Source organism: Anoplopoma fimbria, chromosome 18 (genome assembly GCF_027596085.1).
Source record: "Anoplopoma fimbria isolate UVic2021 breed Golden Eagle Sablefish chromosome 18, Afim_UVic_2022, whole genome shotgun sequence".
Taxonomy (NCBI): Eukaryota; Metazoa; Chordata; class Actinopteri; order Perciformes; family Anoplopomatidae; genus Anoplopoma; species Anoplopoma fimbria.
The window spans coordinates 1173862-1190928 of NC_072466.1; the positions used below are offsets into that span (position 1 = coordinate 1173862).

Consider the following 17067-nt stretch of genomic DNA (forward strand, 5'->3'; position numbering starts at 1 on the left):
GGTACAGGAGGGAGGTACAGGAGGAGGTACAGGAGAGGAGGTACAGGAGAGGAGGTACAGGAGAGGAGGTACAGGAGGAGGAGGAGGTACAGGAGGAGGAGGTACAGGGAGGAGGAGGTATAGGAGAGGTGGTACAGGAGGAGGTACAGGAGGAGGGAGAGGTACAGGAGGAGGTACAGGAGAGGAGGTACAGGAGGAGGTACAGGAGAGGAGGAACAGTAGAGGAGGAGAGGTGGTACAGGAGAGGTACAGGAGGAGGTACAGTAGAGGAGGTACAGGAGGAGGGACAAGAGGAGGAGCAGTAGAGGAGGAGCAGTAGAGGAGGAGCAGTAGAGGAGGAGCAGTAGAGGAGGAGCAGTAGAGGAGGAGCAGTAGAGGAGAGCTCGTCCTCTCAGCTCAGAGCAGAATGTGACATTTTGCCGCAGAGCCTCTTGGCTGTGTCCCGAGGGGGGGGGAGATTAAACATCACGAGACACATTTTTAACATTTAAACATTTAAACATTTTTACGACAAAACAAAGCTTACATAAAGAACATAAACTCATCAGATTCAGCATAAAAAACAACAAGGATGCATTTTCCTTTGAAACAAATAACATGTTATTTTAGTAACTAAACAATCATTCTATCTATTCAAACATTAAATAAAGTCTGAACACACATATGAGAGCAAGAATAACACCTAACACCTCACAACAAACGTTTAATACTATTATTAACAAAACCAAATGCAAAAGTCATAAAACATCAAAAAACAAACTTTCAAACCTGCAGAGTGAATTAAGAACCTGAACATAAACCAGTAAAACCAGAACAGGAAAAGAATCTGCAACTATTTGGTGAAATGATTCTTTGTTATTTTTTATGCAAAAGTGGAAGAAAATGTGTATATTTTCTATTATTCTCTGTTTTATATCAAACTGAATATCTTCAGACAGAACCAGACAGTTAAAGACATCAGATGTGACTTTGACAGGCGGAGAGTTATAAATAACAACTAGAGACAAGAAAGCTGGTCATAAAAAGGTAAAACACAGACGTATATTCAATGATTAATCTGCTTTAATCACATTAAAACTAGCATCGTGATGCATAACATCAAACTGCAGAAGATTAAACAAGACTGAGGCTGATATCCAAACGTCTTTTCTCTCAGGAAGCTTCCTGTCGGAGGGAAATGAAACCAAAAGTATCTACGAGTCATGAAAAGATCTGGTCCAACGCTTCCTTCCTGGTCTCCTTTACCAAAGGGAAGGAGACGCCGTCCCACAATGCCTTGTGGCTGTGACATTTAACATCCTCCATCGCTGGATCCTTGTTTTTATTGTACAGCATTGAGTTTGTAACTGTACCCATTTTCTATGTGTTGTAAATAAAGTTTGAAAAAGGATATCGTCACAGCAGCAGTGACGGCTGAGGACGTTAGCAGAATGCTAAGCTAAACTATTAGCGACATTTTCTCTCCATCTCTGAAAGGCTTTGTGGATATTTTAGCTCTCTAGAGTCTAAAATCAGAGTTTATCATCTCTAATGTTTGTGATATCGATTGTGAACGCGTAACGTTGTGTAACTTCATCTCTCTCCTGGTGGTGATTCACGTCTCCTCCTGTTTCCTCTGTTCTTCCTCCAGCGAACAGAGTAACGGAAAGAGTTTTCAGACCGCGGTTCAAGAACAAAATCCTTTTACATTTCCTCATCCTGTCTTCACCTCACCATGTACCTCTCTCTCTCTCTCTCTCTCTCTCTCTCTCTCTCAGCTCTGTGAAATCTAGTTCACTTTAATTCTGCTTTATTAGCGTGTCAGATAAAAAGGATTAATGTGATGAAATTAATCAGAAAATGAACAGATACAAGATTAAATCATCAGCATATTCTGTGAAGGCGCATTAGCGTGAAGAAGCAGCTCAGAACATCCAGAGAACATCAACACAGAACACAAGCAGAACAAGAGTTTGTTCAGAGAAAAGCTTTCCTCTCAAGGATTTAAATGTTTAAAAAATGTAGAAATAAAGTGAAAAACATGTTTTGATGGACAATCAAAACTATTTTACAATAATATAAAACAGAAAGAACAGCGACCCGTCACACTGGAGGAGAAGCTAACCAGAGAAGGTAAATCATTTAAATTAATAATAATATATTTTGTGTTTTATTTGGACACAAAGTTTGCAGAGAGACTAAATCTTTTCCTTTTCTTCTAGTTTTTCAGTGTTCAAACCTGCAGTGTGTTTGAGACACACAGTTTTATTTCATTTTGATTTATTTGTAGATTCCTTTACGGTCTTTGTGTGTTTGTGGTTAAAGTCTGCAAAGAGAGAACTAAATATCCTGAACATTAAATGAAATATCTTAAAAAAACAGTGTGCAATGATTGAGATAAATGTAGATGTAAAGTGACAAACACAACATGTGTAAGGTTTAAAAAGGTGGATTATAAATCACCTCGTTAAGGTGAAGGGATCACACCTGCATGTCTCAGGTGACGACATTAAAGAAGATATTTGGACTCTAATGCACAGAAAGTAAAGATCATAATGTGACTAAACTGTTGGAAGAGTTAAAGGACAAACTAACTGTTGAAGTTTGGAATAGATAAATGTCATCGTGTTCTGCAGCATTCAGATTTCCTTCACTGGGACGAAGCCAGAAAACGTCAAACTTAAAATAATCGATGAAAACATGCACAGCTTTTCTCTCTGTAGATTAAAATGTTTGGATGTTTGCCATCACGGTGGAGGACTGGACCTCTTTTTTAATTCTGAGTCTCTCCTCCTCCTCCTCCTCCTCCTCCTCCTCCTCCTCCTCCTCCTCCTCAGAAACAGAGACATCACCATCGCTCATAACAGGCGTGGAAATGACTTGGACAAATGTTTTAATTGAAATGTTTCATCAGAAAATCAGTCTCCAGCTCCACGAGGGAGGAAGGCCCGCCCTTATCGAGCAGCGACCATTCGCTTCCAATTAATACGCAGAGACGGAGGAGAGGACGGAGACGCTTCATTCAGACGGGAGGAGATTAAGACGTGGGGGGGGGATTTAGACCCGGACTGAAAAACACAAATGCATGCATCCATTATTCCACAAACTATAGCTAACGTGGATTAGGCCGAGTAATTCCCCTTGAAACACAGAATGGAACAGACCTGAACCATTCCAATGTGCATTTCTGAATTAATATGTAGCACACAATCATGGTGGATGAATGAGGAGACATATACGTTTATACTGCAGGGCATCCAGTCAGTCACATAGTCTGCAAATGTGCAATTAAAATAGACATATTTGAATATTTAGTTTGTTTGTTTCTGGCGAATGTGCAGATGGATTTTACAGCTTTGAGCTCCGTAATTTTGGGCATTTTTTGTTTCTTTTTTTGGGGCAATTTGGGTGCAACATAACAAAAAAAGACAAATAAGACAAGTAATTAAATAATTAACAGGGAATAGTATTAAATCAAATAATTAGAAATCATGTTTTTTACAGCATGGTTTCCTGTTCCAATGATAAAAAAGTAGATTTTCATTAAAAAATGAAAGTGTCGCAAACATTTTTACAAAAAAAACTACTTTTCTTTGACATTTAAATCCTCTTGTGAGGCATTAAAATGACTTTTACAGGTTTCACAGGTTTTGTAATTCATAATTAGCAAACCAATTAGCAAAATTTGAAAAAAATAGATTGCACATCGTCTCAAAATGTAAATGTCACGTTTCAGAAGGACAAAACTAGAAACTATAAGAATCATGAACTCCAAACTTCTCTTACAGACATTTTCCTTTAACTGTCATGAAATGAAAACATGTAAATTTCATATCGGTCGATGTTTGTCTCATAATCCTTCTGTAAACATCATAATGTGGAGATGTCACAGAATGAATTCATTCCTTTTAATTCCATGAACCCGGAGGATCGTCCTTTCTCCCTCTGGTTGAGTCACGCTGAACCGTTTCATTATCTCATTTGAGGATCTTTGATGGGCTGAAGCTCTGAAACACAGATCCTCTGTTCAGATGATGAAACGCTAAAGGCTGTGAGAGAGAGAAGGAGAGGGAGAGGAGGGCAGGATGAAGAGGAGAGGAGATAGGAACAATGAAGGAAAGAGAAGGAGGAGAGAGGAGAGGGGGGGGGAAGAAAGGAAAAGTAGATTAAGAGAAACAAAACGAAGAAAGGAAGAAAGAGAGGATGATGACATGAGGATGAAGTTAAGGAAAGGACAAGAACTGGAAGAAAAGGAGGAGAAAGAAATCTGCAGAAAGTAAAGAAGGAGGACCAAAGGAAAAAAGGAGGATAAGAAAAAGAAGGAAGGTTATGAAAGAAGAGAGGAGATGAAGATTTTGCCTGAAAAAAAGTGGAGAAGTAGAGGAGGAGGAGGAGAGTTGAAGAAGAAGAGGAAGAAGAGAGGAGCTGGAGAAGAGGGCGAGGAAGAGGAGGTAGAGGTAGAGGAGGAGTGGTGGAGAAGATAAAGAGAGAGAAGAGGAGGAAGAGAGATGGAGAAGAGGAAGAGGAGGAGAGCAGGAGAAAAGGAGGAGGAGAGTTGTAGAAGAACAGTAGAAGGGCTGAAAAAGAAAGGTGGAGGAGGAAGAGGAAACGGAGGTGAGCTGGAGAAGAGGGAGAGGAAGAGGAGATGGAGCAGAGGAAGAGGAGGAGAAGGAGAAAGAGTAGAATGAGGAGGAGAGCTGAAGAAGAGAAAGAGAAAAAGGAGAGAGAGGAGGAGGAGGAGGAGGAGGAGGAGGAGGAGCGTCGTAGAGAATCTGTTTCAAACCGGGTTTTCCCTGCAGAGGAAACCTTCACGCATCATCACCACGGAGAGCTGTGATTGGCTGCAGAGAGGACGGGTGGGGGAGCTCCCGAGGACACACCATCATCTTCACCTTCACCTTCCTCATCGTCATCGCTTGGCACATTCCAGAGGATCCTCCCTGCAGCAGTGGGCTCTGGAGGAGGGGTGGACGGAACAATAGAAACACCTACAGCCCATAATGTGTGATCACTCAAAGCTCCACGGATCAATATGTTTAGACTGATCACATTATTATGAGTCATAAGAGTCTCTTTTTATGACAGATTGACTGCACGCTCCAGTTATAGTGGAAGTATTGTACTTTTTACTACCCAAATCGTTATGTTTAGTTACTTTGCAAGATTCATATTATTAAAACTATTTATATAATAAATGATTATGTTTTATTATGGATGAAGATACTCATCAATATATAAATAGTAGTTATTATCAGCGCCATCTTTACAAGCTGCAATGCTTGTACAGTCATTTATAAGTCAGTGAAATATATATATATATATATATATATATATATTATTATATTTATATATATATATTACATTCTGCAGGATGAGCACTTTGACTTTTGGTCCTTTAATAATATAATAATAATAATATTAATAATGATATAATATTTTGAATGCAGGATTTTTGACTTGTACTTCTACACTGTAATATTGCTGTTTTTAATGGAAATAAATATCAATTAATGCAGCTTTAACAAAATTCTAACAAAACAAACTTTGTGTCCACTTATGCTTCAGTCAGCACGTGGAAAAGCTAGCAAATAGATTATGAATTCAGATTTATCTAAAATGACTAATATCATGAATTGCACGCTCAATTTATTCATAATTTTCTTTTATAAATACTCAGTTAATATTTGTTTGTTTTTGTTGCAGATAATATATATATATATTTTTAAATATATAAAAAAAACCGATTTCTGAATGAAAATGATAAAATGAATACGCACTCATGAATGTTTCTCTTGATGATATCAACATCTTCATGTGATATTTGCATCTTTATTGAAGGCACATCACAAACAGATCATCACCGATGCTCATCATCTACACTGAGGGCATTTCACTGGTGAAATGAGTCACAGTTGACATTTAAAAACAGGACATCAGAGATAAAGGAGGAGGACAGAGATATTAATGGATCACGCTCGCTGTAAAACATCCTGATTTACATCATTCACACAAGAATCAATCAAACATTTTGAATCGTTTCAGTATGGAAATTAAATCAAAGTGCATCTCGGTGGAAGAGTTAGCACTGAGGCTAGGCAGGTAGCGGTTATGGTAAAAGTTATTCATCATTGAGAATATAAATAAAAAAATCATGGAGGCGTTCAGTTAAATATTAGAAAATATGATGAAAACGTGCAGATTCAATCAATTCAGTTATGAGATGACGTAACACTTCAGCTGAATCGTAATATTTAACATAAATGTAAAGTTATCCTGTTTTTATATTCTTTCATGTGTGCAGGACGGGTAATAATGTACTGCAGGAATCCCTGAAGAACAATTTCAAGTTCACTGTGGAAGTGAACGACTCTTTAAAGACTTTAAACAATGAAGTGACTCACTGAGCAGAAAACTGAAGAAAACACAGGCTGTGGTTTTACTCCGATACCAGTAAACGTCACTTTCTTTCTGTTCTTTTCTCAGTAAAATTAATGAATAATTTCAGACAAAATTGAAAATTCAAAGCGAATGCGTATGTGTGTCTTTGTGTGGGTTTGTGCAGGAAGAAATAACTTTATCCGCACAAGAGGGGTGGACAGAAACTCAATCGTAAGTATTTATGAGAGTGTGTGTGTGTGTGTGTGTGTGTGTGTGTGTGTGTGTGTGTGTGTGTGTGTGTGTGTGTGTGTGTGTGTGTGTGTTCTACGGTGCTGTATTGTGTGATCCAGCAGACAGACAGGCAGGTGTGTAGATCTTCACTGTCTCATCCCAGGAACAGTCCACCACCTGCAGCAGAAACACAAAACACACCCCGTTAGAGATATAGGTATACGTCTCTGGTGTGGACCTGTCAATCAGTGTGTAGCCCCGCCCTAAAGCATCCCCTGCTTTATGGTCTGTTTGACTCTAAATGGAGCATCATTTACTAAATGAACATCATGCTGTATTGAAGAAGACTTGAAACTAGAGATTGAGACCATAAACTCATGTTTACAATGTTTACTGAGGGAATAAATCAAGAGAGAAGTAGAGTCATTTTCTCATAGACTTCTATACAACCAGAGGAGTCGCCCCCTGGTGGACAGGAGAGAGAATGCAGCTTTAACACAGGAAGCTTTGACTTCACTTTTCAGAACTGGAGGTTGACGCCTGATTCAACCAGAGGTTCCCAACTTCACCACCTAAGGTACGTTACCGAGCCACAGGACATTTGCTACCAGGCTGCAAATACACAATATGATTTGGAGAAAAAAAGAACAACAATTACATTTTCTTTTTGCTATTTCTGCTGTTATAACCTACGTTTTTTCTCATAATTTCCTATCATGCCCCCAACTACAATAAAGTGCTTTTTAACTACAGTCTGTTCCATTTTATAATGTATAAATTGACAAAGAATTGTAGGCTTATTAAATAATGAATGTAAAAAAAGTGCATTAAGTTGCTTTGGTTTGTCACTGTTGAAAAAGAAAACACTTATTATTGTTTTATTATTTTATATAGGTTTATTTGAGTTGTATAAGTTGAAAACAACTGAAATAAACTGAAGAAATGACTGTATGGACTGAATGAGAGGTAAAAACACTCTGTTCCTCTGCAGACCACAGTCGTCGCTTTTTAAAAAGCAACATCACTCGAGCTACCAGCTGGAATAAGCTGAACTCCTCTGAGATCTCTCTTGTGTCTCGGTGCTGCAGGTGAAGTGTGGACACTAAGAGGACGGACGGCTGAGAGACGCTCAGTCTCTGCGTCTCCTCTGGCACTCCACTAACATCAAAGTGTTCCTCCTAAATGACCCTCCATTATAAGTTCTTGTACAAAGTAATTTAGAGAGATGACCGACTGGCCGCTGGTCTCCGCTCTGAAGACTAAAATCTGTCTTCTGTCCTTTTCTTTCCCTCCTTTTGTTTCCTCATTCCTGCCTTCCAGGAGTAAACACTGAAGGAAAGGACACACTGTATGGATATGATTCTCTACAACATAGTTTGCTTCAGACAGAAGTCCCTAATTGCTTTCATCATTCACCACTAATGTTCACTTCCTGTCTCAAGGCAAAAAAGAAGCAGACTGACTCCTTTAATCATGTTCTTCTTGTGGAAAAGGCCCAACTGATTATAGAACTTGCGGGTGGGATTCATTTGAGTAAGGACGCTGAGTCTCTCAAATGCAACAATTGGAACAATTTTTGCTGCGTCATCATTTCTTACGGTATATGTTTTGCAGCATTTGCGTCATCCAGTGGTCCGGTCTTTACACCACAAACAGATGTTATGTTGACATTTGTCAGAAGAGAACACTCAGTCCATGTGGGCTTAAAGCCTTTCTCTCAATTTCGATGTTTTAGCCTGTAATTGCTGAACATAATGGTTCCCCACAACCATTAGTGCACACTTAGAGAGACAAATCATAAAAGTTTGGTTCAGGTACAATCTCTGTCTTTTCATATTTATCCTCCCAACAACCAAATAAGATAACACATGACAGTGGATGAGCTAAAATATTAAACTATAGAGAAACTTTGCTCTGAATATTGTTGGTCTTTACACTTTCAAATCAGCGTGAAGACATGACACATTCATCGACGACCCTCTTGTCCACGACGAAAACGAAATGTTGACGAGACAAAGCTGATAGTAAACTGAACTATCTAAACTATCTATCTAACTATCTAAAGGTTTTGGGACGATTGTTCGGACAAAACAAGAAATTTGTAGACATCAAAAAACAATGATTGATTTATCAAGAACATACTTTGCAGATGATTTGGTAATAAAAGTCATTATTAGTTGCCGTGCTATTCATAAAGCAACACAATTACAAACCAACAATAATATAAACTAAGACCAATAAAAACAAAGATAAGCTCTCAGATTAAAGAACAGATCTCTTCTTTCTATTAAAAGCTGCCTGAAGCTCTTTAGGCTCTAAACTGAGACGTTTCAGACAGTGCGGTGGAGGAAGAAATACAGCTGTGTCCGACCTCCCTCTCCTCTCTCTATAATCAATATGACGTGGCTATCATCTGAATAACATGCCTTTGTGGGAACGTGGCTATCTGCTGAATGACACACTGCCTCTCTGTCATCTGTCCTGGCTGCAGAACACACGCGGCCGTCACTCTGTTCACAGCTTTCAAAGTAAAACACTAGTTCCACTTCACTTTCAAAAGGACGAATATAAAGCCACTTTATTATTCATGTAATTACAAATGTAATCTGGTATGGTCACAGGTGTTAGAACTGCCTTTGTGTTTGGTTAAACAACACAGGGGAAGCTGCAGCCTGCTGGATGAAGAAGCAGGACTATGAAGAGACTGAGGGAAATCTTCTCTGTCGTTCTGCTGCAGCTATTTCCTAAATACCAGGTTGCATTTTGGGTGTTAAGGTCCTAAAAGCTTGCAGGCAGCACGGCCAATCAGAAACAAGCTCATGCAGAGGACCTGTATTAAGATGTCAGCAGGGTTTGTGCCAAAATGAATTACAATCCATCACTGTGACAGACAGGGGACGTTATAAATCCCACAAAGTTTATTTTACCTGTCATTTTTGCTTCATATCATGTTGATGAATTATAAAAGGACTAATGCCTATATGTTTTAATAATGCTGGAACAACATCTGTCTACCAGCTGTATTTGCACTCTCTGCTGTGCTGTTTCACTGGTTTAACTGGTTTAACTGGTTGTCTGAATATTTGCAGGCGACTGATGGCCAAAAATCTAAAAGTTTCTCTCAGAAGGCTTTATAATCTGTACATCATTTGCTACCATTCACCCTGTCCCCCCCCAAAGCATTTTGGGGGATTAGAAAGAAATGCCGCCAGCATTATGTTTTTCATGAATACAATATTGAATGTATTGAGTTCTGCTCTGCTGAAGAGTCACATGGTTTGAAAAGGTCAAACTGCAGCAGCAGCGAGAAGAGAAGAATGTGTGCTTGTTCATGTTGGAGGCGAACGCTCCACTGATCTGACACATACATCTGATCTGATGCATTAGGTTTCTGTTGTAGTGAGAACATGCATGTCGGCTCTAAAGCTTATAGATAAAGCTTTAAATCATGTGTTTGGATGGTAAACACATGCATTTCCTCATCACAGTGTCAATCTCCCTCCAAACCAGCAGGCTTAAGTTCTGCTGATCAAGATCTTTGAACGAGTGAGTCTGAAGCTTTAACAGCCTTTTTTTGGGGGGGAGGGCATGAGTAAGCAAAGTATTGGTTCAGTGAGTCAGCCACTGAGGAGAGGAATGCCCTTCTTTAATTAACTTTAACAGCCGGCCGTAATGGAAAGGCACACACAGCAGCCAAGACTGCAGCAAAGCACAAAGAGAGACATGAGGAGATGGGTAATGCGGGGGGGAGGAGCGCTGGAGCACAAGACTAAAGGGAATATAAAAGCACGACAAAGTTCAAAGTCTGGCTAATATTCAACTTCTTCTTCAATGTCTTTTTTTTTTTTACTTCAAATAACGAGGTAGAAGACGAATGAAGAAACAATCATTCAAACACTAATAAGCTTGTGGCCGCTATGTACTGTCAGCGTAAAGCCACAGAGCGGTCACACAGTACAATGCACTCTTTATCACTGCTGAATTGTCATGGTAACAGTGCTTTGAGTGACATTTTAGCAGCCAGAACAACCTAAACAGATGCATTTTAAAGGGATGGTAGTGATGTTTAGAAGTGTGGTTGTATGAGGTTGTTCTCTATAGTCTGAGTTTTACTACAGTAGATGGAGTTTGGAGAAACAGACAGGAAAAAATATGCTCTCTTCAACCAGACTAAACGGAAATTTAACCTCTTAAAAGACGGGAGCAAAGCAATGTTCTGCTGTGGACGTATTTAAGTCACCTAAAAGAATCAATATCAGTTTAAGTGAACGTTATATTTAGAATATTTCCACCTCTTTACCTTGCTGTCAGACAGACCTTTATGACGGTGAACTGACGCTGTTATCTACCCTCTCTTCAGAGACACCAGACTACATTCACAAAAACAGTCATTTTACCTCTAGGGACACTTTAAAGCACCAAGGTGACAACTTAAAAACGTTTGTGTCATCTGATGGAAGTCCAAATCAGAAAGATAGTAAGTTTACAATGAAATAAGAGAAATTATCAGATCATTAGAAGATAAGTTAGAAAGTACTGAGAGACGAATAACACATTGATGGCTTTTGGTCTTTTAATGGAATTTGTTGACAATAATAAAAATATAGAATAACACCAAACTTATCCTTTAAATCCCACTCTATGTAGAAGGGTATGCTACTGTATTAGGACCACAAATTCCACCACACACTACTGTATACAACCATTGCAGCAGTACTGTACCACAGACAGCATTATGTATCACCTCCAATGTAACTGTTGCAGTTATACAATTTTTTCTATAAAATGACCAACCTACAGACCGGTGAATGGTTGTCTTCCTGCATTCCTGTATGATCTATTACCTCATCGTCTCTCACACACACACAGACAAAGTCTTGTATGTCTGACGAAGTTTGTGTGTGTGTGTGTGTGTGTGTGTGTGTGTGTGTGTGTGTGTGTGTGTGTGTGTGTGTGTGTGTGTGTGTGTGTGTGTGTGTTGGTTTGGCCTGCAGTGCCGTGAGGAAGGTGATCCATCTTACACAGATGTGGCTACGCCTGGATAACGCTGGAGACCACACCAGTGAGGGAGTGTGTGAGAGAAAGAAAAGCGAAAGTGATCGAGGCAAGAAGTGATTAGAAGAAGAGGGAGGTGAGAAGAGCAAGTTAGCAAGCTGATATGAGAGGAAGAAACCCAAACACAAGAACAGACCAGAAAAAAGCAGAATTCGAGGAAAGTCAGGACAAAGAGGTGGTGAGACAAAAGAAACTATACGAGGAGTTTATACCTCACAGTTGGACTGTAATCGTAGCATTGTTGAGTATTAATTAAAAATACAAAAACAGCAAAAAAATACAGAGCTTCTTGTCGGCCCAAATCTCCGGAAAAGTTACACAACACCACTGTGTCTAAACTCATACGCTGATGATACTTCGGTATTTTTCATGAAACTGTGGTTGTTACAGAAACAAATGATTTCCAGCTCTAACTTGCCCTATCCCAAATTACTCAGTATAATACTAGTAGCAGCATATTTTTCAGTTACTGATGAAAGACAACATGTTTGAAGCTTTTTGTTTAGTAACTCACTGTTGATTGGCTCTTGATAACTGCCTGTGTCAATGTTAGCGTTAGGTTTGAAAAAGGCATACAAAAACAACATCACTTTAAACTGAGTTTCTGACTTTAACATTACATTTGTAATACGCTTTTGGCATCACTAAGGCTGCTGATGCTTTGTTCATGAATCAAAATAATGAAATGGCTCTCAGAATGCTAGAAACATGACCTTAGGACCTCAGAATTGTCGGTCCTTGTGATGCTTTTTTGTCCACACTTCAAAGGAGAGGGGATGACGCTGTTTTTGGTCCATTTAACTTGAAAAATGTCTGAGGGCTGAAAAAACTGTTTTATAAATGTTCTTGGTTTAGGTAAGAAGTCACATGTAACCACTCACATGGGGAACAGAGAGCTGACTCAGCTAATCACAATGATGTGGAAGGAACACTAGATCACAGCTCTCAATGTCAGACACACACACACACACACACACACACACACACACACACACACACACACACACACACACACACACACACACACACACACACACACACACACACACACACACACACACAGGAGAGTGGTGATTTATATTCAAGGCAGTTCTCTCAAATGATGATCACTGACAAAAATCGGACAAATTACACGACAGTAATGTATTTTACTTTACGTAAGTAGAGTAGGGTCAACGTTTAATTTCTGCTTCACACAGGACATAAACAACGGTCTCCTGGGTGAAAGTCCGGTGATTGTCAACCAGAGAAAAACAGAGATGGTGAGGGCCACAAAGCGTGGCAGAAACACTGATAGTGGAGGAGAGTCCTTAACACTACCACAGTCTGTGTGTGTGTGTGTTATATCTTACAAGCTGCTTTTCTCTAATGACATGTCTGATAGCAGCATAGCTAACAATACAGCTCATTACTGTTGTTGCCCCCCCCCACACACACACACACATTGTCAAACATTGACAACGAGGACAATACAGCTCATTACTGAATCTCTGTTATTGACATAAGCACATACGCGCAGCCCGGGGAACTCAGTCGGGTCGGATTCATCCCTGTGATTGGTTGCCGTGGGAAACCGAGCATTTACCGTGACGTTGTGGGTTCATTCCCCCGGCTTGTGAGGCGTTATCACGTACTCACTTCTACCTCGTCATTATCTGTGCCATGGAAAAGTCCCGACTCAGATTTTCCATCAGGCTATTATTAGTTCTGTGTGAAAACTGTTGGTAAAAGGTGCGTGTTGAAGAAATAACGCTGTGTAGTGGAAGTGTAGAGTGTGATGGCAACCCAGCAAAAAAACAAAAGCAAGTCTGGTTCTATTCCATTTTTTTTGTTACTGTCAACAAATCCCTTGAAAAGACCAAAACCAACAATGTGTTTCTGAATTCCTGTCTCTGGCTCTTAACCCATTGGTTCCTACTGAAGACGTAAATCTTTATAATCACATAAATATAGTTTCATTTGTTGGGGACTATTTTCATTGGCGGATTAATCCACATTTGGGGCTCCTGTGAGTTTTTGTATGTGGGATTGAGTCTAAATAAACTACGGTGAGTCTCATTGAGGTGTTTTAATGGAGCTCCAATGCTCTGAGGAAGAAGAGGTGAAAGGGGTAAATATTACTGTAGATGTTAGGTTTAGATTTAGCAAACACTATGACATAGGACCAGGAGACAGAAGAATCATTAAAGGGTATTTATCTTGCAAGAGGAGCATACATCCACATTCAAAGCATATTGGTCATTTAACCTCAAAGAGCCAGTCCCTTCGTACATAATTTCTAGGGTCACAATATGATTACATAAAATACAGAGGTTACGGCCAATAGCTCATCTTCTCATGTGGCCCTCCAATGTGATCAGCCAACAGTTCATCTCTCCATAAGATCTCCTCATCTGATCAGCCAACAGTACATCTCTCCATAAGATCTCCTCATCTGATCAGCCAACAGTACATCTCTCCATAAGATCTCCTCATGTGATCATGCCAATAGTTCATCTCCTCATAAGATCATTGCACAACGTTGCACAGTACAATCGCAATCATTGTACACACAATGTAACACTGTTCCATATTTATCCATCAGTAAATGTAGTCATTGTTGGTTTTGATCTGATTATGAATTGAATATCACCAGACTTATGCACTGCTACGACAGCAGCTTCAGCACCACGGGCAGCTCCTTGTTTCCTGAACTTCTTGAGGACTGAAGTTGTTGTTTATTTTGTTTCAGGTTAAAACATATAAAGAATGTGTCCTAGATGAATTAATCTCATGCTGCATAGAAGCCCTAAAACTAAGATCATGTCAGTTATTTTACAACTTTTAGCTCATATACTATAGCACTTATTCCACAGCACAGTGATGTCGACTCTTCACAGATTCCATATGTTTATGAGCAGTGAACAGTTCAACTGAAGAACAATAAACAAGTTTTGTAGTAAATGTTCTTAACCAAACTATGTTGATAGATAGATGGATGAATGGATGGATGGATGGATGGATGGATGGATGGATGGATGGATGGATGGATGGATGGATGGATGGATGGATGGATGGATGGATGGATGGATGGATGGATGGATAGATAGATAGATAGATAGATAGATAGATAGATAGATAGATAGATAGATAGATAGATAGATAGATAGATAGATAGATAGATAGATAGATAGATAGATAGATAGATAGATAGATAGATCGATCGATCAGTTTGGGGACCACTAAACTATAAAGTCTATCAAATGTTTTTTGTTTTAGATTAAGCTTTAAAGTTTCAGTTTTTCTCAGTCTGACATGATCTGCTTCAGAAAAATCCACTCAAGTAAAACCAACAGATGGTCGTTTTGGTTGATTAGTCCGTCCATCTCATACTTGGGTCCAGAGACAAACATTTTGCGAACACCGATTCAATTTGCCATCAAATGTGAGGTTTATATTCACAGAGTCCAGAAGATGATCTCTTATTATTTTGGTGACCTGAAACTTTCTCTCCAGCACCAACATTTTACAGTCTTTGGTATTTGATTTAGTATCTCAAACTATAGCATTTCCATTAAACTTGTTGGGGATATTAAAAACATGTTGAATTCCTAATAGTTAATCATGTTGAGCTCCGGATCTGAATGAGACAGAATTGAGTGATTGTGGATAAAAGGATTAAAGGATCATTTAAATGTGGTTGTTCAAGTTGATTTTCAAAGCGTTACAGAAATTAACTGAATCCAACAGCTACCCTGAAGGTATGACATCCATCTCAAAACTAATGGGACGCTTTTGTGAAATGGTGAGCAGTGGTGTATGCACCATTTGTAGTTAATGGGCTAAAACATGCAACGCTGCAATTGCTCTATTAGGTGATGTGGTCAGATAAAACTGCATAACACGAAAAAGCCTAGAGGCAAGTTTAGCTTTTCAATATGAGGCGGTCCTAGAGACGTCTGCAAACAACTGGAGCTCATTTCCCAAATCACATTGCCCGTCTATGTCTGATATTTGTCACTTTTTCCCACGCACTGTTCCACTGAATCCAAGCTGAGCCCTGCTGGTTGTCATTTTCACCACATTTTCGTCTATAAGAAGCGATGGGAGACACGTCCTGTCCAAATTAGCCGGAAAACTGAATTAGACACGAGTGACCTTTTTCAATCCAGAGCCTCTTTTAACGGACACACTGGAACACACACAGCTCTCTGACAGCCTGGCGTTGACGTGGGTTAACCTCACCATGCTCATGTGTGGACACATTGATGGATGGGCCCATTCACAGAACTACAGCAAACACACACAGATATATGAAACCAGATGTGGACACTGTGATACGAAGGCTACCCATACACTCCATATGAAAGACAAATGGGGGCGTAAAGGGAGGAGAAGAAACTCTTAAATCTGGAAAACACTTTGGGAAAACATAAATAACCCAAATGTGTTTTATTCCTCATTTTATTTTTGTTGTAAATTATATTTTATTCTATTAAGGACATACATTCAGAATAGTCTCTAGAACATTACAGTTGGTTGGAACAAAAATAATAAGAAAATCAGCTAATTGGTTTTGCAGGTAAAACTACTTGCAAATAAGAAAAGAAAATATTTGTTTGATTTTCATAAATGTCCTTCTAAACCATACATCCATACATCGCCCATGGTTTTTCCAGGTCTCGGTCACAGTGGCAGCCGTCTAAAGGATGAACTCCCACGTTTCTTTTTCCCCTTTACATGTTGCAAAAACATCAGTTTTTCACTGCGTAATACTCACGGTCTGTGTGACAGTATTCATGACAGAAACAACCTTTCGTAAAAACACATTGGTGTACCATAAATGGTGTTTTAAGTCCCGAAAAGTGAGGCCAAGATATTGAAATTAGGAAACATATTTCATCCGTTTATGTCCATGTTTTTTAATAAGGTAAATGTGAATAATCCGGTAAATCAAGGGCGTTTCCTTTAAGGTCGTGTTGTGCTAGAATAGATGGAGTATACCGGCACGTTTGGTCTCACCTGCTGTCCCAAAGACAACAGATGTTTTTGAACCACTTTACTGCTGGAAACCAAACCAGTAGCTCCAATAACATAACTCACAGGTTTTAGCTAAGAGTCACATCTCTACAATGTCCACTCAAATTTAAGATCAGCCAACATCTTGAGCTCGATACTGATCATTTAAAAGAGTAAAACAAGAATATCACTAAAGGTGGAGTGTGTGTATGTGTGTGTGTTACCTGGTTGGGGATGTGCAGGTTGAAGTCTAGTCCACACACAAACTCTGAGTGATGTTCCACGGTCTCCATAAGAGGCTGGTTCCTACTGTAATCCCAGAACCTACAAACACAAACACAGATTTATGACTTACATTTATCCAACAGCTTTACAAAAACATCAAACACACAGAAAAGAAAAATGCAGACTCTGAGAGGAGGAAAT

General features: G+C 39.4%; 1 protein-coding gene across 1 annotated transcript in view; it reads right to left on the bottom strand.

Annotated features, from left to right (window-relative positions):
* Positions 1–5776: 5776 nt before the first annotated feature.
* The window catches only part of pex7 (peroxisomal biogenesis factor 7), a 37521-nt gene continuing 26230 nt past the window's right edge, over positions 5777–17067 (bottom strand). Inside the window, 2 exon segments of the mRNA XM_054618566.1 lie at positions 5777–6765; positions 16866–16965. Of these exon segments, the coding sequence (XP_054474541.1) occupies positions 6682–6765; positions 16866–16965 (184 nt within the window). The 3' untranslated portion in view covers positions 5777–6681.